This window comes from Oryza sativa, chromosome 6 (assembly GCF_034140825.1).
Source record: "Oryza sativa Japonica Group chromosome 6, ASM3414082v1".
Lineage (NCBI taxonomy): Eukaryota > Viridiplantae > Streptophyta > Magnoliopsida > Poales > Poaceae > Oryza > Oryza sativa.
The window spans coordinates 12,227,726-12,250,477 of NC_089040.1; the positions used below are offsets into that span (position 1 = coordinate 12,227,726).

Sequence of the window (22,752 nt, forward strand, 5' to 3'; positions counted from 1 at the left end):
GTTATCAACCGGGACTAAAAATCATCTACAAATTAAGAGGGAAAAAGGAAAAAAAAAGAAAAACATCGGCCGGCCGGCCCTAATCGTGCGCCTGGCCACTGGCCGCACCCTCTGCGCCGCTGCCTGTCGTCGAGCGCTGCCGCCCGCCATGCCCCTCCGCGCCAGCCGCCGCGCGGCCCTCCGTGCTACCGCCAGCCGCGCCTCCCCACATCCACCGCTCGCTCCACTGCTGCTCGAGAGGATAGGATAGAGAGAGGAATGGGAGAGATAGAGAGAGGAAAGGGAGATGATAAGAAAAGAGAGGAGGAGGATAACGGAAAAGGTGGTTGCTAGAGGATAAGTCCGAGGGAATATATATTATGCGCCGATTTTTAGTCCCGGTTGGTGGTTCCAATCGGGAATAAAAAGAGTAGGGGGACGGACAATTTTTCAACCGGGGCTAAAAATGATTTTTAGTAACAGTTGGTGTTCCCAACCGAGACTAAAGATCATAGAATGGCTGTGGGGTTTTCAACCGGGGCTAAAGATGATTTTTAGTCCTGGTTCTTTCTGAAACCGTAATTATTGTGGTTTTCAGCCGATCCAGCAAAGATCAGTTCTCCAGTAGTGTTAGTAATAATGGAAACAAAATGTTACCGTAACATTATATTGTAGTGAGTTACAAGCACATTGTCAGCATTTTATTTTTGATGTTATAGTTAGCATATCATGTATAAATGTTTCGTGATATTGGGAGCATTTGTTTAACTCAAGTATATACTCTAAAGAAAGTGTCATAAGAAAGCTTTATGTGTGCTGTCTGTTATGTGTTCAAAATGCAAGGCACTTAGTGCTGCCAACGATAGTAAACCTGAATATTATAAGAATGGTTCTGTTAGCATATCTAATTAAATGTGCAATGAACCTTTCGAATTCATATTTTCAATTGTTTTGAAAACATCAGGTAGCATTCTCTTTCAGAAACAAAATATTCAGACTGTATTTTGTGAATATTATTGATTTAATGAGCATGAACAGTTTTTTGATGGTGTCAAAATTAAATTCAGAAAAAGGGTGAAATTGACATTTTTCTAGATAATGGAATGAAACATCCCGGCCTTTGCTCATGAGAGATACAGCCAATTATTACAAGAAGTAGCACACTAAAAAGGCACAGTCCAAAATTAAACAAGCACACCAACCAAAAATAAAAGAAATCCTAACATGACAAGAAAAACATTATTCCAGTCTATTGGTGAATCTCCGTATCCATGGTTGGTAAAAGTTGCATAACCGTTGACTCAAGGTTACGATATGCAGCAGACATGAATTCTTCATCTTCCTCACACTTTTGGAGTTGGGCCCACCGTCGAAGCCAATATGTTGCCCTGAAAATTACATATGATGTTATCATAAACTGTTTCTGGTACATATGATGTCCTCCAAGTCCAATTATGATTAACAGATGGGTTAAGATGCAGTTAGACTAAAAATAAAATCTATTAACATAATTGAACAGAACATTTTTTTCCAACCTCTTGTTGCAAAAGACTACAGTGCTAAAGTGAGATAGCAGAGTTGTACTTTTTGCGCGTAGGTTTGTAAAATTTAAAAATTTATCAAATTGCAGAAAATTAAAGAAAATGTTGAAATTTGAATAGCTATTGTTTGCTGAATCTGAACAAAATTTTCCAATCTAAATAAAAAACTCAATTTTATAACGCGCACACATCCAACCTAGACCTACCGTTGGACATGAAATTTGAGCCTAAAATTGCAAATTAACCCTGTACTCCGGGCCTCCCTGCAATGGTACATAGAGCTTGGACCAAGCAGCTTTAAATATAGGCAAAATTTATCACAGGACACTCAAAAAATATGTAATTAGCTGTGAAACACCGTAAATACGTGAATTTGTTCAAGGATACTACAAAAGGGTGATAATTTGCTGTAGGACCACAGGACACGTTAAAATATATTATCACACAATTGAGGAGAGATAAGCCATACAAAATAGCAATTTTGCCTCCCCCTCTGCGTCACGGCTCTGCTCTCTTCACCGAAGCTTGCCATCTCCTCCCCCAAGCTTGTTTGTCTCTTCGTCAGCAAGGTAAACCGTAAACCCCTCTGTACCCCAACAACGGAAACAGAGAAGGACAGCAAAAAAAAAAAAAAAAAAACTAAAAGAACACACGGGAGGAAGCTCAAAGACCCAATTGTTTATCTGTGTCGACGACCACGACCGAACAAGACGAGCAAGACATAGCCAGAGGAGATGAGGTAAGTGGTGGGAGCGAGCAGGGCCTGTTTAGTTTGAGAAAAGAAAATTTTTGGATGTCACATCGGATGTTTGACCGGATATCGAAAGGGTTTTTTGGACACGAATAAAAAAACTAATTTCATAACTCGTCTGGAAACCGCGAGACGAATCTTTTGAGACTAATTAAGCCGTCATTAGCACATGTGGGTTACCGTAGCACTTATGGCTAATTATGGACTAATTATGCTTAAAAGATTCGTCTCGCGATTTTCTCCCTAACTGTACAATTAGTTTTTTCATTTATCTATATTTAATACTTAATGCATGTGTCTAAAGATTTGATGTGATGTTTTTGGGAAAAAATTTTGAGGAAGTAAATGGGGCCAAAAACTGAGAAGCGCATGCAGATGAAAAGAGATAAGGGAGGAGAGACGCGACGTGAACGGTTAGCGAAGGAAAGGGGGCAAGGCAAAGAAAGACGGCGAGATATGGCCCCAAGCCTGACTCCTTCCATGCCTAGAGGCAACATTGTCACAACTTCCATACCGCCCGGCAGCCGTAGCTAAAGGTCACAGATGCATGCTAAGTTTGGGGTTGCTAATTAAATAATCTGTGGTTCTGAATAAATAGGGAGAAATTAAAGTATCTAGCTAGCTACTTATAGTGAACATGATGGGGTATATCTGCACTCGTATGAATGTACAATTAATCATCGTTCGACCTGGGAAAATTTTGCACAAAATGGCAATATTTTTCGCTGCTTTGATCCAGCATTTCAGAATTGCAAGATTTAATATAAGGGTTTTTTTTTACTGTGATTATCTGTAGACGAACACGTGAGAAGAGAATGTGTTGCATCCTTACATATGACAATTTCGTTTTCCACACAAGCCTTTCCTTTTGTGTTTCGATGAAGAAATTAAGGCAAAGTAATCTACATTCATAAGGCAATATATGTATAGGTGTATGAGGCTGTATGTTCAGATTAATGTCATTACAAACCATACCAATTTTTCGGTAAAGTTAGCAAAATTGTGCACACATTTAATTTTTTGCAAAACATTAAATATACATTTAGCTTTTTGCAAAACTTTAAATACATAGAAATCCTGCTAAAATTTTGATAATATTGCTAACTTATCAAAATTTTGACATTGCCAAAATTTACTAAGGTTTATTTTGGCTACAATCTGAACAGCTCCTATATTTACAATCTAATTGGCACCTTGTCTAGTATTATATTCCTAGCTATATATCTCAATCTGATTTGAAGAGCTGCATACAAACGCCTTGCCTATATTTGTAAAATTATGCAAACTCTGCATAGTTTGTGATGACGACAATAGGTTTGGAAAGTTTAATTTAACGGATGGTTGTGTGCTGCGGCTAAAGTACATGCTCTCCGATGCATGCAGCGCTACTGTAATTTTTTTACTTGAATTGAGAAATGTAACGTACGTAGCTAGCACATTAATTTTCATTCCTTCAAATAATGTCAAGAAAAAAAATAAGAAAGGTTTGTAGCCGTCCAGAAAACTGATTTACTAATACATAGAGTTGACTATTATAAATCTCGAGTACTCCCTACATTTCATAATTTTCATATTATAAGTCGTTTTGACGTTTTCCTTATTTTAAGTTTAACTAAGTTTATAAAAAGATACATCAACATTTCTAACCTAAACAAAATATATTATCAAACCATATTAAATTTCTAATTCGGTGTTGTAGATATGCATTAAATTTTTCTATAAACTTGACTAAACTTAAAAAAAAATTCACTAGAAAACAGTCAAAAACAACTTATAATATACTACCTCCATATGACGCCGTTGATTTTTTATCTAACATTTGACCATTCGTCTTATTAAAAAAATTATGTAATTATTATTTATTTTATTGTGACTTGATTCGTCATTAAATATTCTTTAAGCATGACATAAATATTTTTATATTTGTACAAAAAATTTTGAATAAAACGAATGGTCAAACGTTGATCGAAAAATCAACGGCGTCATACATTAAAATACGGGGGAGTAAAATGTAATAGAGGGAGAAGATGTCTCGTAATGAGAATCAAAATGGCCCTCAACACGTAAAAAACAAGAACCGCATGTTCGCTGGGCGGCGTCACTAAACTAGTGAATTAACACTGGACATTGCCAGATGGCACCGGGTAGTGGATGTCGGCCCCAGCCTGTAGATAACATCGTGACTACTCGATGGAAAATGTTGATATGCGTGTGATTTTCTAGGGCTGCCACACCTAACAGAAAACAAGCGATGCCACCGAGCTACATCTGTCACGGACAGCAGTGATCCCGATCTGCCTTCCATGGCTGAAGCACATGGCTAATTCTTTGCGTGGCTAGCTAGCTGCATTGTGTAATTGTGTCCAAGTATGGCTCAACATTGCGTTGATGGTTTTTCGGTTCTCTTTTCAAAAAGATATCGAACAAGGCTAGATGGCAGAGGAGAGTGGTATATATATATATAGCAGGATCGCTAGCTAATTAGCATGACACGCAGTTAATTTCTTATCGGATGATTAATGTTTGTGTGCTCCCTCCGTTTCATATTATAAAACGTTCTAGCATTGTCCACATATATGTGTCTAGATTCATTAATATATATATATATATATATATATATATGAATGTGGACAATGCTAGAACGAAATAGAGGGAGTATAAGTTACAGCTACTACTCTCCGTTCAAAAACAAACAACTTATAGAGTTTTGCATTTGTAAAAGAAAAAAAATCAACTTTTGCCACATCCAAACTACTACTGCATGGTAAACAATAAACACAAATATTATAGTAGTACTTCCGAAAAAAAAATCAACAATTAATTACAATAGTATTGTACAAGGGCATTTTGGTCTGTTGTTATTATATTACCACTAAATTTGTATTGAGCTTTTTTGAGAAAAAGAGAGTACAAAATATATAATTCTTAGTTACTATCTCTATCCCATCTTGTAACTACTTCTGCACTTTTAAGAGACATTAAGTAATAAGGTGAAATTAAACAAGAGACGGTTGTGATGGTTGAAATGAGAATGTATATATGTAAATAAAATAAATAAGACATGGTTATAATTGGTTGAGAAAAGAGAATCAGTGGAGAAATAGTATATTATGGGATAAATTTTAAATACTAGAAGTAGCTATAATAGAACAGAGGTAATACCACACTTTTCTTCTTAGTACTAGTTGTAATGAAGAAAACATTATTACACTACTATATTATATATATACTGAGCTGTATGAACCAATCAACCGTTCTTTTCTTAATTAGTTCGATATTCATTGTTATGGAAGCAATGCCAGAAATTTGCTCTCCTAGTAATAGCTAGCATATCATGTATAAATATTTCGTGATACCAGTAGAATTTGATTGAACCAACTATTGGCCGGAAAGATATCTTAAGTAAGCTGTACGCGTGTGCTGCATGTCTTAGTAATTAAAATTTGCAGAATGCAAGATCGGCATAGTAAGTTCTGCCAACGATCACACAACTGAATATATCATATATAAGGCTGGTTGTGATATAAGTTATCTAATGAAATATTTAATGAAGATTTCAAATGCAGCGCTACTGTCAACAAGAATATTTTTACTCGATTTTGAGAATCACCAGGTAGCAGTTTTGTTCTAGAAACATGATATTCAGATATTGTACATTTTTTTTGTATGCATAATGAGATTTTCTGATCATTCATTGTTATACTAATTCAGCAAACTGCATTCTTCCCATGCTTAGTATCTAATAAGTTGTCCCTGAAGTATGAGCAACAACTCTTTTCGATTTTGTAGACTGCATCTGAATAACTAACTACATGCTTAACAAAATTAAGCATAATTTGGATTTGTACGATCTCAAGTTATAACAAAATCATCATCAACTACTTGCACCAAGTAGCAGCCAAATGAACTTACCAAAAGAAAGTGAGCCGGGCGAAATTGTCATGTTTATGAAGTTATGTTTCGTGGTACATGATGTTTCCCAAATACAATTCAGGTCAATCAAGGATTCTGTTTTCTCCAGGCGTTGCTAAAGAAAAACAAATTGCCGCGTGCCTTGCACGATCACTCCAATGGTAGTAGAAACGAAACAAATTATGTTTCTGCTGGTTGCAATGTAGCTCGAGGAGCCAATTTGAAATGCTGGAATTGCAAGTCCAGTGGTAGAAGCTAAACATATAGATCCCAATGTTTCCCATGTCCATGAAAGCAGTGCCTATATTATGTTGAATGGTGATGCTATTTTTCTCTTGCAATCTTTTTCCCTACAAGAATCGGACTACTAGACCGTGTTTGCATTTTGTAGTTTGTACAAATATATTTATAAACAAGTTCTTGCTATATATATATAGCCATACATCAATTGACACCCTTAAAGTAAAATTGTTTTCTTTCTAGTCTCAACTAACATGGATATATTGTTGCTATATATAATATATGGTATCTCTGCACGGAGGCAAATAATTTGCTGCAGCAAAAGCCTCATAACTTCTCTCTGCTTGTAATTTTAAAGCATACATCTACCCAAAGGAGAAAATAGTGGATACTCAATTTTAAAGGTTAACACAACAAAAGGGTAAATCTTTCGGTACTATTGTTCACAGTACAGATGATTACCTTGTCCTAGAAAATGAAATGCATCATCAATTCCGTACAATATATACAACAGGTTGGTAGATAAATTACAAGTCGCGTAAGCTGTATGCAACACATCCGCTTATTGCAAATATACACATATCCACAAAGTTCTATCACGCAAAACATTAAAACAAAGTTATTTTTGTTCATATAGCAGCTCTAGACTTCTTCCTCGTGAAGAACATGGTGATGCGGGGGAAGAACGACAGCTTCTTTCTTTTCTTCTTATTCGAGAGCAACGCTGAATCATTAGGGGTACTCCTCGCAGACATATCCAGCAGTGGATGAACCGAGGCGTAACTATCATCCTTGCTTGTGCTCTTGGTGTCGCTGCTGCGTTCAACGATGATCACAGGGGTGCTTGATGGATTAAGTTGCGATTTCAAAGCTTCGCCAGCCTTACGACGCTGCTCATTCTCTTCTCTCCATTTTCTCAATTCTTGCTCCATGGCAAGCTTGCCTTCAGTGGCTCTATCAGCTCTCTCTGTGGCAGCAACCAATGCCTGCTTTCGTTGTTCCAAAACCTTGTGTGTTTCACTCAGTGTTGATAAGGTACGAGACTCGGACTCCTTGGCTATCTTGGCCTGTGCAATTGCAGAAGCCGTCCTTTCATGGACAAGTTCTTCTGCCTTGCTGGATTTCGCAATGAGAGATTGGTATTCATCCAGGTCAACTGTGACTATCTGAGAGCCTTGTTCCTCGATATCCACTGGAAGCTCACTGTCAAACGGTCTGAGGGCATCAATTGCCAGCCTCATGGACTCTTTCGTGGCCTCCATCTCCTTTAGAACTGCCTGGATCCTGAATTCCATAGTATCAAGACAAGATTTTGCATGGTCCATATCCTCCTTGGCCTTTCTTAGCTTCTCCTGTGCCTCTCTTGCGATGGACTTAGACTCATCAGCTTCTTTGGCTGTATCTTCCATAATCTTCTGCAAACCAAGCATTCCATTTCGGGATTCTTTCTCCTTGGCCTGAACTGCTTCCAGTTCCCGGAGTGCTAGCTGAATCTCCACCCTTAGAGATGCAGCAGCGATGGATGACGTCGCTTCCATCTGCTTCATGGTAGCAAGTGCCGTTTTCTCTTTGATCAACTCTGTTTTTAGCGATGCCGCAGCAACATTCAGAGCACAAACTTCATCTCTCACCTTATCTACGCTCATCAGACACTCCTCCAACTCTCGTGTAGATAGAATAACTTCATTGTGTAAAGATCTTTGAGTAATATTTCCTTGTGCTTCTTTATCAATTGGCTTAGCTTCCACATATCCAGCTAGCTCATTTTTCAGCTTGAGCAACAAGCCGGTTGATGTGTCAAGTGTTGATTTCAATTCTTCAATAGAAGAAATTTTCTTGGCGAGCTGATTGAGCTCCTCTTCTGCTTGCCTCAGATCACTCTTCCATTTAAGGGAATCCTCATCACATGCCAAGGACGTGTCTTTACTATGTTTTTCAGCATCATGGCATGTGGAATGAGCCAATTCCAACTCCACCTTCAGTCTGTTAAGTTCTACGGTGAGCTCCTCAACCTTCCTTACAGCACCTTCAGACATTGAAACGGCTAACTGAGCTTTCCCGATAGAAATATCCCGTTCAATCAACAAGGTCTCGTAATTCTCCTGCACTTTTCCGGACTCATCCTTCACTAACATTAAGTTGGCCAGCACTGCGTTGTACTGTTCTTTGATTATATTCAATTTCTCCCTGCCAATGACACCACCATCACTGGTATCTCCTTCCCGCATCTCATGTACTATTAACTGAAATAACTCCAAACCCAACCTTGCAATTATCTCCTCCTCTTGTGCCTTTTCCAGGTCATGTTCCAATCCTTCAATTAGCCTCTTTGTTTTCTCATACTCATTGGACAGAGGCACCTTTGCTGCCTCTACAGCCTCCGCTTGTCGTTTACTTTCTGAAATTTCCTTCTTCAGCCTATCAAGTTCAAGTACGATTTCATTCTCCTGCATGTACTAAGATTGTTAATCTTACATGGAGATCACATATGAAAAGAAGTAAATTAAGTGGTAAAGCAAGGTTTTACAAAATTAAAGAAAAAAATACAAATGACAGCATAATTTATAGAGCTGTAGCTGAGATGTTTCATATGCAAATAAGGGAAGGGAACAACTCTGAGTTACCTGCTCTGGCTCTGTTATACGAGTTTTCCAGTTGACGCTGCCACCAAATCTTGAGGCCGCCACCTTAACTGATTCAATGTGGGTTGTTGTATCGACAAAGGTGTTATCTGTTCTGAAGTTCTTCCCGCTGTTTGATCTGTTCAAAGGTGCAGGGGCCTTCTGCCGCATGTCTCTTAAGCTCATTTGGCGCTCATTAAAATGATGCATCAGATGTGGCTTCTTTTCTTTCACCTTTGCTGGTGTCGCAGCTGAAGTCTCATATGAAGCCTTCACAGAATAGGAACAAAAGGCATCATCCCCAGTGTTATGCAGGGGTGTATCTTGTAGTTGGACCACTGCTTTCAGCCTGTCGGAGGTCTGTGAAGTTGAGTGGGTGTTCTTCTCTGAAGGTGGAATTGTGGTAGAATCACTGCTGGGTTCTGTTGATTCATCATCATTCTGAGAGGTCACTGAAAAAGCATGAGGATCACTGGCAGATACAAGTCCACTGTTGTCTACTTCAGATGGAGTTGCGCAGACGCTAATAGGAGCCTTTTGTTCTGTTGATATTTCTTGCATATTGCTTTTGTTGCCAACTAAGATTTCTGGAAGTTCTTCCTGCATTGCTGCCTCAAAGTTGGCTGTTTCTCTGTTCTGAAGATTACTGTTCTCACAATCAGTACCTGCAGTTAGCTCAGGCTCTGCAGAATTTTGCATGAATTTCGGTGCCGACAAAGATGCAATTAGAGGGGAGTCGGGCTCTTCAAGATTCTTCTCTGCCATTCTTCAAACTCAGTTAAATATTATCTATGGAAGAGAACATTGAAGAGGAAAGTAGACTGATAAGTTGATCACAGAGCATTATAAACCAATATTGGAGAAAGAGCTGCTTTCTCAAATGGAATAAAATCAAATAATACATGATCGTACAAACACATGCTAATAACAAACTTGTATAACCATGAAGGGAGATTTTTTTTTGGTTATTTCATCAAAGGATTTATCTTCTGTGATTTTACTATTTGAAGAACATTTATGGATGGCATCAAATAATTCATGGTAATTACAGCAAACTAAACATAAACTATCAGTGCATAAACAACTTGATAATTCAAAAACCAATGGCCATACTGTTTATTTGGCCAGAGATACTTCCGGGCTCTTATTATTACTATTTTCCGTGAACAATTAGAATTCATTTAGAGAAAGTTACAAATATATTAGTACACTATGGACTTTTACCAGACAATTTTTTTTACTGAATTTTACCAGACAAAATTAAAAACACCAATCTTTTTAAGAACATAAAAACACCAATCTGAAACATATAAAGAATAAAAGATCAGGAGAGTGAGGAGAGTTTTCAATTTTGACTTTTGAGTAAATTCTGTTGTAAAACAAAGAACCATATTCATGCTGAAACAGCAGAAAACATCAGAATGATCAGTCGAGGACTCATGAAACGAAATATCAATATCAGTCTAAAACTGAAATATGACCAATACAACAGAATAGTACAGATATCATGGCAATGGATAAGAATGTAATCCCAAATGTAAAGACAAAAAGCATAAGCTGAAGCTTACCCGAGACACTTGCACTTCTGATTTTGGAGGAAGAAGTGGATTTGGCAGTTTTTGCAGGTATTGGATGGACAAGACTGGAGGGGTTCAATGAATTGAAGCAGGAGAGAGCCAGGTGGGAGAGGAGAAAGGACCAATTGAATAATCATAGCAGTAGACTTGGACCTGTTCTCCCAATTATAAAATTACTTCTTTATTTTGAGACTATAGGCACAAAAGCTGGATGCTTAAGGAAATTGTGTGCCACCATGAGTTACGAACAGGCTGGGCTGAATAACATTTTAGAAAAAAAAACACTCAAATAAATCAACATGATAGTTCAAAATAATATATACATGTCTCTTTCTACCTATATATATAAAAGAATGGTGCTTCATGTTTCTCTGGCGACAATTTGTTATGGTCTGGCATTTCATTAGTTTAATTTGCACAGAACATCTTTTAAAATACTACCTGAATCAGTTTATCCTTTTTCTTCAAGTCTACAAGAAGGCAAATACAAAAACAATTATTACAGATACATCTATATTCTATACTATCCTGTACATTTTGAAATGGAGCAGAAGAATCCAATGGTGTGTCTTGATTTCCATGGTAACAATTTACAGTGTAAGAAAGTAAATAGGTAAGTTACCATATGTAAAGTTATTGTTGAGCGCTGGATATATACGTGCTTCTATCCTGCTTCAGTTTTATAATTACCAGAAAATAGAAAAACAATGTACAGTTGGCCTGTAGAGCATCATTTAACAACAAATTTATATCTTGCCTCCAAGTTAAACAAAATTCCACAATTGCAGGGATCTTTGTTTCAGCTCAATGGAAGACCTGACTGACAGCTGAATTCTCCACAGGACTTGTTGCATTTTTTTTAATTGATAATCAAATTTGACAGGATTTCATTAGCTGTCTGTTGACCTAGGCTGTCATTTATCTTCATCCAAATCAGACCGAAAAAATGTTTAATTTTGTACTGCCAGAAACAGCAATCATCACAGCAATGAAACAACTGTAGACATCTCACCATTTACATAATCAGAATCTGAATAAATTTGAAGCGGTTGCACCAAGATGGAAATGGTTCCTTCAGTTTTAATGTTTGCCTGCTAGTTCAAAAGATTTCGCTGCAGAAACATGAATGCATTTTGTTTTTTGCTTTGACAACCTAATTCATCTGTTGATCCTCTGTAGCAAAGCATCGACCAGACCTGAAATTGTACTGCCTAATGTATGAGTATCGGACCACTAACAATAACTTCTTTCATCAGGGTCAGTATGTTCCCCCAATTAAGCTAACTCCCACATCTTTTATCAATCCTTTTGCTTCCATATCTGACCGCAGTCGCTCGTAATCACTCCATTTGCCCGCTGAAGCATAGATGTTAGAGAGCATGACATAAGATCTTGGATTTCCATGGTCAGATTCAGTGAGTATTTTCCCAACAGATTCACCAAGTTTAGAATTTCCATGAAACCTACAGGCTCCAAGCAATGACTCAAGCAAACTTTTGGATGGTCTGAATGGCATCGTTGTAACAATATCATATGCTTCATCCAAGTGTCCAGTTCGGCCCAATAGATCTACCATGCATGCATAATGCTCCATTCTTGGTGTGATGCCATGATCTGCAAGCATTGATCTGAATAATGTTCTTCCTTGCTCGAGAAATCCACTTCGACTGCAGGCTGATAAAACACTAACAAAAGTTATGTCATCAGGCTTGATTCCTGAAGATACCATCATCAAGAAAAGGTCAAGGGCAGACCCACCATCCCCATGCATACTGTAGGCATTAATCATTGTACTCCAAGAGACAGAATCTTTTTCCATCGAGATATCAAAGATCTTCCTTGCAAAAGATATGCTTCCGCACCTTGAATGCATATCTATAAGAGCATTGAGAACAATAATGGTTCCATCAAAGCCCTTCTGCAGTGCAATTGCTGTGACACATTCTGCCAAATCTGCCTTTCCAAGCTGTGAACATGCTGAGATAAGTGCCAACATGGTTACTGCATCAGTTTTAACATTTAGGAACTGTATTTGCCTGAAGTAATCAAATGCAACTCCAGCCTGCTTACATTGCACACAAGCAGATAGGATGGCATTCCACACTATGTTGTTTCTTTCACCTACCAAACAAAAAAGGTTGTGGCAATATTCTAAATTGTTGAACCTACTATACATACAAATGGCTGATGTAAAGAGAGATGTTTCTAGCTTGGAGAAATTTCGAATTGCATAGCTGTGAACAGTCTTCCCTTGCAACTGGCTATGACAGATAGGCAATAAATTCAGCAGCGTAATAATATTTGGCTTCTGATCATTCTTGATCATATGATAGAATAAAGGTAGGATCTCCTCAAATAAGTTGTTTTTGCGGTATCCTGTCATCAGAGCATTGTAAGAGATTGTGTTCACTGAAGACAAGCTATCAAAGAGTTTCTCACCAGCCTGAATAATACCACAGTTGGTGTACATAGTAATGAGGGCATTTGCAACAGAAACATCCAAGTTGCATCCACTTCTAATTGCTAAAGAATGAACAGATTCTCCAACTGTAATATCCTCAATGGCAGAAAGGCTGCTGATAAGCGCAATCAGCGTTACTAGATCAAACTGCATGTCTGCCAGGCGCATTTGGCAGAAAAATCTTAAACAAGCCACTGAATCTCCATTTTCAGCAAAACCAGATATTATAGTGTTCCAAGATATTAATGTCCGCACTTCCATTGTATGAAATAACTTACAACAAATTGAGAGCTGCCCGCAGTCGGCATACATAGCAAGGAGTGCATTCATCACACTCTCATTCAATTCAAGTCTGCTTCTGACAGCATATGCATGTATAGACTTCCCGACATGTAAATCTTCTGTGTGTCTGCATTTCGAGATCACACTAATGACAGTTAATGCATCTGGATCAACTCCTTCAATTTGCATCCTTCGTACTGAACCCATAACCATGTTCCATTTGTTATTCACAAGGTACCCAGAAATTAAGGAGTTCCACAAGAGTTGACTCTTCTCGGTAACACTAGAGAAAAGAAACACAGCTGAATCCAAGTCCCCAAGCTTCGAATACATGGAAACCAGAGCACTGACAACAGAAACCTGTTCTGCAAGACCAAACTTGATAACCATACCATGCACAGACTCACCATGGTTTATACCAAAGAAATTACTGCAACATGGAAGGATAGATACCACTGTAACCAGATTAGGCACTAGCCCTTTGCAACGCATCAATCTGAATACCCCAAATGCTTTCTCCCAAGCTCCATGCTGCATGCACACTGAGATCATGGAATTGCAAGATACCAAATTATCCACCAAACTCTGATGAAAGAGTGACAAGGATGATGAAAGATGACCGAACGCGGCATACATTGAGATGAAAGCAGGTGTAAGGGACTCGTCACCAAGGACACCAGATTTCAGTGCGAATGCGTGCAACGGATCACCGGCATCCCTTACTCCTAAACCACTGACCATACTGACAATGCCAACAAGAGAGCTAGCATTGGGCCTGAAACCATCCTGCTGCATCTGCTTCAAAGCCTCAGCAGCTTCCAGTAAACAGCCATTCAGAGAATAGCCAGAAATCATCGCGTTCCAGGAGATCAGGTCTCTACTCTTCATGCCATCAAAGACTCTCCTCGACAGATCAACCTGACCAGACTTAGCATACATGTCAAGCAGCGCAGTCTGCACTCCGACATTTCCACCATGCCCTGTCCGCACAACCCGGCAGTGCACCTCCTTCCCCAGCCGGAGGCAAGAAACGGCGGCGCAAGCCCTGATGACCGGCGGGAACGTGAAGTTGTCGGACCCAAAGGCGCACACCTCCCGGTAGAGGCCAAGAAGCTCCCGGTGGAACCCATGGTCCGAGAAGCACCGGACGGCAATGTTCAGGTCATACACCTCGGCGCGGCCGCGGTAGAACCCGGCGAACACCGCCGCCGCCGAAGCGGGCTTACCGAAGAAGAGGTACCTCTCGACGGCGCCCGCGACGACGGAGGCGTCCTCCCGGAGCGCGCCCGTGACGGCGAGCCGCGCGTGGAGCTTGCTGAGGCATTTCGCCGAACGGGTGGCGCGCAAGAGCCTGGAGACAGCGTCGACTCGTGGTGGAATCGCGCTTGATGGAGTCGAGGAGGCGTCCGGGGATTCTGCGTGGGTTCGCTTGGATTTGGATGGGGAACTTGAGTTTTTGATGAATCTTGAGAATCTGTGGTGGCGCGTGGTCATGCTACGAAACCATGGAGGAGGAGCAACTTCTCCTCGGTTTTGTTGGCTTTGGTAGCGACTAGCAACTGCCGAGTGCCGATCTGGCTCTAGCGTAAGGGGGAATTTAATTATTTATCTCTTTTAGTTTGACAATTATCTAAATTAGGACAATGGTAGACTAATGCGCGGGCATGTATATCATAGGCTATATTTGAGAAACTTACCAGGAATATCAACCATACATGCCAAACTTCAGAAATATGTTTTCTTCATAAATTTATTTGCCGACTTTGCCTAAATAACTTTTGTTAGGTATCTGTTACCTTTATACTAGTATGTAATATTTAATGCATCCGTATTCGTAATTATTATTTTCTTCTTCACCATTTAAAATAGAGGTGAAAACATGTGTAACAAATTAAGAATTAAGTTCAAATTAAAAGTAATGTGTTTTTTTAGTTGAATGTTTTGGGGCTCTTTTAATAAATCTTGAAAAACTATTATTGTTAATAATGTACCATCAAGCTAGCCCTCCTTTTAATTGGTTCATATTAAGGCAATTTGTTATATATTTTTACATATGGATAATAAAGATAGAATAGATACCTGATTTTTCTTGCGGGAGCATGTATGTACAACATAAGGAGGGGAGGAGTTTTGTTTCCTTTGAGATAGATCCAATAGTTGGGGTCTTTAATTATAAATTTTGTAGTAAATAATCTAGTGATGTACGTAAAATATTAGCTATATGATTTAGCTTATCACAAAATATATTTTCTATACAGAGGAGGGGAGCTTGCATAAGGGGGGAAGATGTAGCGTACGTACGTGCACAATATGTAAACGATATGGACAGCCCCTATGGGCCTTAGGGACTTTTACTTTTTTGTTAGCAAATCTAATGGTACAAAGTGGGTCCACTGAGTTTAAAGTAAAATTAATGGTCAGATATGTTTCTTTTTCTAAGAATTATTAGAAATTCCTCTAATTTATTAAAGCGCCACGTGGCCACTTAGGATCGTTTGTAGGAGTCACACGTGATAGTTTGATTGTGTTTGTAGAAAGTTTAATGAGCTTTTAATAATATATAATAGATAATAGATAGATGTCCGATCCATTGTCTCTATTTTCTTAAGAAACCTCGCGAAACTTTTACTACTGACAAATATATATTATTTGTACCATCGTCATTGCTTTAATTGGTTCATATGCATATAATTTGTTATATGCTTGCATGTGAATTAGTAAATATGGAAAAAAATATATTTACCCTACACATTGTTTCTCTATGATACGTGAGACCCGTACAGTAGTTAAAAGAAAAAGTATAGTCAATCTAAATAATATTAATACTCATACATAGTAAATTATATCAGAAAATCTAAATGGATTTTTAAGTTGGTTATGCATGCATAGGAACAATGAACATGCTCGAGGCCTATTAATATTCATATATAGGAGTATTCACATTTTTAATGGTCTACGCATATAAAATAGACAAATTTATCTTTATATCTAAAAGATATAGAAGCCATAGTAATATTCATTTGTTTCTTTTACCTTTAAGTCCATTAAATGATAATGTATACTATATTTTAGAATTCTTATATACAAATCAGCCGATTTAATTTATCTCGTCAGTTGAGCATATTTCAAAAGACATAATTAATTAGATATTGTTGCATCCAACTAAAGGTACAATATTTTTTTTATAATTTATGTTATTGATAGTTAAATCTGTTCTTTTCACTTACATATTATATATCTAATTTTTCTATGCATGCTTGCAAAGTAATGTATGATGATGCAGTATATGTTGTATGACAATTTGGATGACATTTAAAGTGTAGGAGTATGGACCTAGATAAATTAAATTTATGCATAAATTTATTTTCATAGTTTCATTTATAATTTTTATTTTAACACCATCGATCTAATATAGCTATGCAGTTTTATGGAATAACTTAAGATCACATAATACATGTTTATTTTATTTTTAATGTTTCATTGTGACCACTAGATAAATTATTCTTTTATATGAAAATTATTCACGGTGTATGTTTCTTAAATGGTTTAAGATGATAAAATATATGTACATTTTTTTATATATCTTATTGTTGTTTGATTGGTATGTAAAAGATACATTGGCCTTTCTACATTCACCTTCCTGGGTAGATTATTCGATTCTAGCTATATTCATGTCATATTAATCAATATATATCAATCAACAATTACATAATTTATATGTGTAGTACCCTGATAATTTTTTGCTAGGATCGCAATTAAAAGAAAGGGTATATATCCAAGTGATGCCCTGATAATTCTTTTCTTGGGTTTGCTATATCCAGGTGACGTATTATAATTTTTGTACAGAAACATATGATAACATCTAAATAAATAATAGTTTAAACAAATTAAAAATTGGATATTGGATATATACTCGAGAGTTATGAATATCTATCTAATTATTATTATTTTTATATATTTGGTTGATAGCTAAAAAATAGAAGAGTCATTTATACAATTATGGTAATTTATTATGTCCATTGTAGCTTAGGAGTATTTGTAGAGGTGTACTGCAGGTAAAAGTTCTACTCATATTGACGTGAACAAACTTCAAATATCTGTTTTTTTACTTACGGTAGTTTTTAATCTTACATTGTACTTATATATAATTTACGATGCACATTTTTCCTTCTAATTAAACCTTCGCGGCAAGCAGGGGGTAGAAACGGAGGGAGTACCGACGGTTTCTCGGAGGAAGGCGGCGGTTTGTGCGCACAGGAGGCGGGGGACCGGGGATAATGCAGGGTGCGCGGGCTCACGTTCATAGGCGCGCGGGGCGAGGTTGGCTGGTGATTGGTGAAGTGCGATCAGAAGCGAGGATCGATGGAGTGTAGCGTCGCCTGAACAGAACACCCACGATCGCGAGCGCTGCAGGGTAGAACAGTCACTCACATCATCATCTACAATTCTGCTTTCTTTATTAGTGTTTCGATTAGTATATGTGATTACATTGCATCACTTGTTCACCTGAGCTTCTATTGTATCGCGGGCAGACGAGCAGTGCATTGTCACATCTAATTTCCTTTCCTTCTTTCTTTTCCGTGTGTAGGTGTGATGTGCACACATGATGACACACATATTATTTGATTTGTACTATGGTTACTAAAAACATGTTCTAATTAAATATCATTGTCCAGCATCGTTTTTATGTTTTCTCGATGATAATGACATTTCGATATCGAGCTGATAAAATAGAAGATAGCACCAATAATTCCATACATAAGAAATATCGCTAAGTACAGTTCAATAGTTCAGCACGATGATTAGTGTAAGTAATACTTATTTGGATGGGGCACTAGCTGGGATTTGATTTTCAGATTAAACCGGTCTGTTTTGTTGTGGAGTTTTTGAGATTAATCCAAATACCGGACTGGAATCACCTGCCAATTCTAATCACATTGTCTGCTCATTCCTCTCACGTACCTGACACTATGTTTTTCTTCTGGGTTAACCTGATCTGTCATCTGTTTTTGTCCCCTTCTTGCACATGCAGAGAACTGCAGCAATAAGAGTAAGAGCTGATGATGCAGGCAAGCTAGCTAGCTAGAAAAGACAAGGGAGCTTGCGGAAAAATAAGAAAAAAAAAATGTCAGATGAGAGAACAAGCAACATATTTGAGCAGAGTTTTCATTCAGCATGGCCTGCAACTTCAGCCATTTGGTGTAGCAGTGCGACACATAATGAGATGATAGACGTGCAGCACACATAAGGAAACTAAATTGACAAGCCAAATGTCACAATTACGTTTACATAGATGGACCCATCTGTCCATATACCAGATTATCCGGACGAAAGCCACACACCACACACAGTGATACAAATCCAAATCGATACACTTGAATGCACACAAAGCAATCAGCATGCATAATGCAGGTGCGTGCGGCGCACACACGCACATGGTTTATTCGAAGAAGCAAACACACACACACACACACTCAGGCGACGATGAGTAATATATCATCAAAGGATATAATGGAGACATTAATTTCCTCGATCAGCTACTGCTGATCCTCCTTCTTCGAGAAATAGCTGGCACAGCCACGCCGAAGCCATGATTCATCGCCATGTTCCTCTTTTAGTGCTTGATCCTGACGCTGCGGCTTCTTAGGTGTAAGAACAGGTTTATTTTTATGTGCTCTGATGTCTTTCTTCACCTGCTTAGGGACATTGTCACAGTCCAGATCAAGCTCCTTCAATTTCTCAACATTGCCAATGCCAGGGAGAGGCTCCAACTCAGCGAAGGACGGCCGTGACCAGATGATCTTCTCAAGGTTAGGAGCAGATCCCTTGTTGAAGATGATTTTTTCTAGAGAGGCGCTCCGGTGCACTATACTTGCAATATTCTACTCCAAATAGAATTAATCTCGGCCGTTTATCTTAAAGGATAGATTAGTAATCTGTTAATATAAATTAAGGGTAATTTTGGAATGGGATGATTTATCTGTCTTATCAGGTACGGCGGAATCGGTGGCTCGACGCAAAGCATCTCGCCCCCCCCCCTCCCCCCCACGCATCACCACGATTTCTGCTTCTCCTCCCGGCAGGCGGCGGCGCTGCCCCCGACCCCCCGACGCAGGCACCGCATCACCGCATCTCTCCCGAGCCCCCGACGGATCACTGCATCACCGCGGTTTCCGCTAGTCCTCCCGGCAGGCGGCGGCGCTGGTCGCGCCACCCCCGAGCCCCCGGCGCGGTATTTGTTTTCCCATATATTTTCTGTAATTAGTTTTTGCCAAACTGATTGAAAGGTTCTTTAGCGGTTGACAAGGTATTCCGAGGCCTTCTTGCAGGTATATGAACCTCAACTCTATTGTTTTGTAACAAAAACAAATCATTCAATTGCGACTGTAGTTTATGATAGAGTATCTGCAGAGTTTTCCACTGATACTGAACAATGGCACTGCATAAATTGTTTCTTTATGTTATTTCGAAAGTTTGCAAGTTATTTCCTCGTTAATTTCAGTATTTTGAAATTTGAATGGCTGGGTTATCAGATCAGTATCTGATCCGATGTGTTCAATTTGCATTGTTGTATTTAAGCCGAAAGAGACCCCCTCGCTGCTGGAGCAAACAACTGCCGGCAGGAAGGTGTGGCAATATCTGGCTTGCTAGATGGAACTGGAGATTATGAAGGTGACAGGGTGCTTGTTGGAGATGTGCCGTGGGGGTGTGTTTTCCGTTCTACCTTGCATTTTCAGAGAGTAGTAAACAAAGTTACTACATTTATTGGATACTGATTACGCAAACAGCAATGCTTAAAAATGATATGCAGTCTATTGCCTTAATTTTTTTTTCAGTTTTATTGATTATCAAATGATTATCAAACTGAGAAAAAATAATTCTACCATCAAACTAGACCATGCCTCCTATTTGATAGGAGCAATTTTACGGTTCTTAAGGAGATACCATGAGGTATCATTTTTTTTATTGTAAATTTGGTACCTCTTGGTATCACTAAATTTTTTTTATCTCATAGTACCTTCTCAAAAGGATTGTAGAATTGCTTATCTGATAGTCTGAAACTCCAAATCATGTAGGATGTTTGTTTCTTCAGTTAAGAGACTGAGAGTACTGAAGACATCTGACCTATCTTCATCTGTTAGTACCTCTTTCCACCTTCCTTCTATTACATCAAACTCACGGTAATCTCCGCATTATTCTGAAATTTCTTCATGCCATATAATCCATGCAGCTTATAACTTCTGGACGGAAAAGAACAGCAGCTGAGTGTTGACCTTCTTTTTTCGATCTGCTTTAACACTTTCAGTGACCTGCTGTTCAGAAGAATATGATCCTCTGAGCTTGTATCATCGTCTCTTTCTCTCAATGTCTTGCTGTGCTGAGCTTGTAACCAGCCATTAGAGAAGACAGTCCGAGATTAGGGCAAAAGGATAGCTCCATCCAAGAGACGAAGGCCATTCAGTGAGACATTGCACACAAATAACCAATAAGGTTATTGTGGCTCACAAACTTTGTATCTTTTGTATTAATGGCATTGTTTTTTTATTGGATTAATGGCAGCAATAGCTATTATATATAGTGTGCAAACAGGAGGATTTTTAACCTTCCCCAATACTTTTTTTTTTCGGATCAGCTCTGAAAATACATATAGGCCACTTGAGCACTGTATTCTCTTATCAAGCCATGCTATAATTTACAGAAGTTTGTGAGAAGAACTCAGGAGATTTTGCATTTTATGATCTTGCAGGACTAGTTGTCATGGACACCCTTTTTTACCTTATCCATCAATAATATTCTCAGTCGTGCAAATGCCTTCTTTTACTTTCCTAACCTTCTGTATACATGCATAGCAGGGTCAGGTTCTTAGTGAGAGATGGTGAAACAGAAGGGAGCTCCAGTAGCATGTTTTGGTTCTTGAAGCCTTGCACATTTCTAGTGGAGTAACAGCAAAATAACCAGAAGCTTTGAAGAACTGCACTTTATGTAGTCAGGATACATTATTTCATTCTATTCGATTCCAATTTGGCCAATTCATATGATCGACATTTTTGTCAGGAAATAAACAGCAAGCAATGTATAGTTACTTACCAAAGTGATACATGTTTGAGAGATTCTTTCCATATGTTGGGTTCAAGATATAGAAAAATATTGTTCTTATGTGGCTTAATTATTTTGTATGAGATACTGCCATTTTCTTTGAAAAAACCATGGTTTTCCGGTCGATCGCTCCTAAAATATAGCGGAACGGTTTATTTTGTACAAATAAAAAATTAAATCCGTGACTAGGTCAATTTTAAAAAAACCATTGTTTTTTTGTCGATCGCTTCTAGAATATAGCGGAACGGTTTATTTTGGACAAATAAAAAATTAAGTCCGCGACTAGGTCGATTTTAAAAAACCATAGTTTTCCGGTCGATCGCTCCTACATAATAGCGGAACGGTTTATTTTGGACAAATAAAAAACTAAGTCCTCGACCGAGACGATTCTAAAAAACCATTGTTTCTGGTCAATTACTCCTAGAATATAGAGGAACGGTTTATTTTGGATAAATAAAAAATTAAGTCCATGACTGGGTTGGTTTTTAAAAAACAATTGTTTCCGGTCGATCGCTCTTAGAATATAGCGGAATGGTTTATTTTGGACAAATAAAAAATTAAGTCTGTGACCGTCTGAACCGGGTCGATCTTAAAAATCCATGGATTTCCGGTCGATCGCTCCTAGAATATGGCGGAATGGTTTATTTTGGATAAATAAATAATTAAGTCCGCGACCTGGTCGATTTTAAAAAACCATTGTTTTACAGTCGATCGCTCATAGAATATAGCGGAACGGTTTATTTTGTACAAATAAAAAATTAAGTCCGCGACCATCCGGACCAGGTCGATTTTAAAAAACCAAGGTTTTCCGATCGATCGCTCCTAGAATATAGCGGAACAATTTATTTTGGACAAATAAAATATTAAGTCAGCGACCGGGTCGATTTTAAAAAACCATGGTTTTCCGGTTGATTACTCCTAGAATATATCATAACGGTTTCTTTTGGACAAATAAAAATTTAAGTACGCGACCGGGTTGATTTTAGAAAACCATAGTTTTCTGGTAAATCGCTCATAGAATATAGCGGAACACTTTATTTTGGAAAAATAAAAAATTAAGTCCGAAAAGGGTAGATTTTAAAAAACCATGGTTTTGCGGTCGATATCTCCTAGAATATAGCTGAACGGTTTCTTTTGGACAAATAAAAAATTAAGTACGCGACCCGGTCGATTTTAAAAACCATGGTTTTCCGGTCGATCGCTCATAGAATATAGCGGAACGGTTTATTTTAGACAAATAAAAAATTAAGTCCGCGACCGGGTCAATTTTTAAAAACCATGGTTTTCCGGT

The 22,752-nt window shown here is 38.3% G+C and overlaps 2 protein-coding genes and 1 long non-coding RNA gene across 5 annotated transcripts; 1 reads left to right on the forward strand and 2 right to left on the reverse strand.

The window, feature by feature from the left end:
- Nucleotides 1-6,819: 6,819 nt before the first annotated feature.
- LOC9267460 (protein WEAK CHLOROPLAST MOVEMENT UNDER BLUE LIGHT 1) lies at nt 6,820-14,940 on the reverse strand. Its single transcript, XM_066311894.1, has 4 exons — nt 11,244-14,940; nt 10,613-10,774; nt 9,048-9,833; nt 6,820-8,870 (listed from the first exon to the last, which is right to left on the reverse strand). Exons 3-4 carry the CDS (start codon nt 9,807-9,809, stop codon nt 7,053-7,055), a joined length of 2,580 nt encoding a protein of 859 aa, XP_066167991.1. The 5' UTR covers nt 9,810-9,833; nt 10,613-10,774; nt 11,244-14,940; the 3' UTR covers nt 6,820-7,052.
- LOC4340870 (putative pentatricopeptide repeat-containing protein At3g01580) lies at nt 11,569-14,940 on the reverse strand. Its single transcript, XM_015788877.3, has one exon. The coding sequence runs from the start codon at nt 14,856-14,858 to the stop codon at nt 11,880-11,882; it is 2,979 nt and encodes a 992-aa protein (XP_015644363.1). The 5' UTR covers nt 14,859-14,940; the 3' UTR covers nt 11,569-11,879.
- Nucleotides 14,941-19,036: 4,096 nt separating this feature from the next.
- LOC4340871 (uncharacterized) lies at nt 19,037-21,531 on the forward strand. 3 transcript variants are annotated; one of them, XR_010742206.1, is made up of 5 exons: nt 19,037-19,174; nt 19,357-19,596; nt 19,944-20,070; nt 20,441-20,501; nt 20,596-21,079. It is a non-coding gene; the product is annotated as an uncharacterized lncRNA (long non-coding RNA). The 3 variants fall into 3 exon arrangements; XR_001546472.3 differs by lacking the exon at nt 19,037-19,174 and adding an exon at nt 21,218-21,531 and having other exon boundaries at nt 19,357-19,693; nt 20,596-20,855; XR_001546473.3 differs by lacking the exon at nt 19,037-19,174 and adding an exon at nt 21,218-21,531 and having other exon boundaries at nt 20,596-20,855.
- The last annotated feature ends 1,221 nt before the right edge of the window (nt 21,532-22,752 follow it).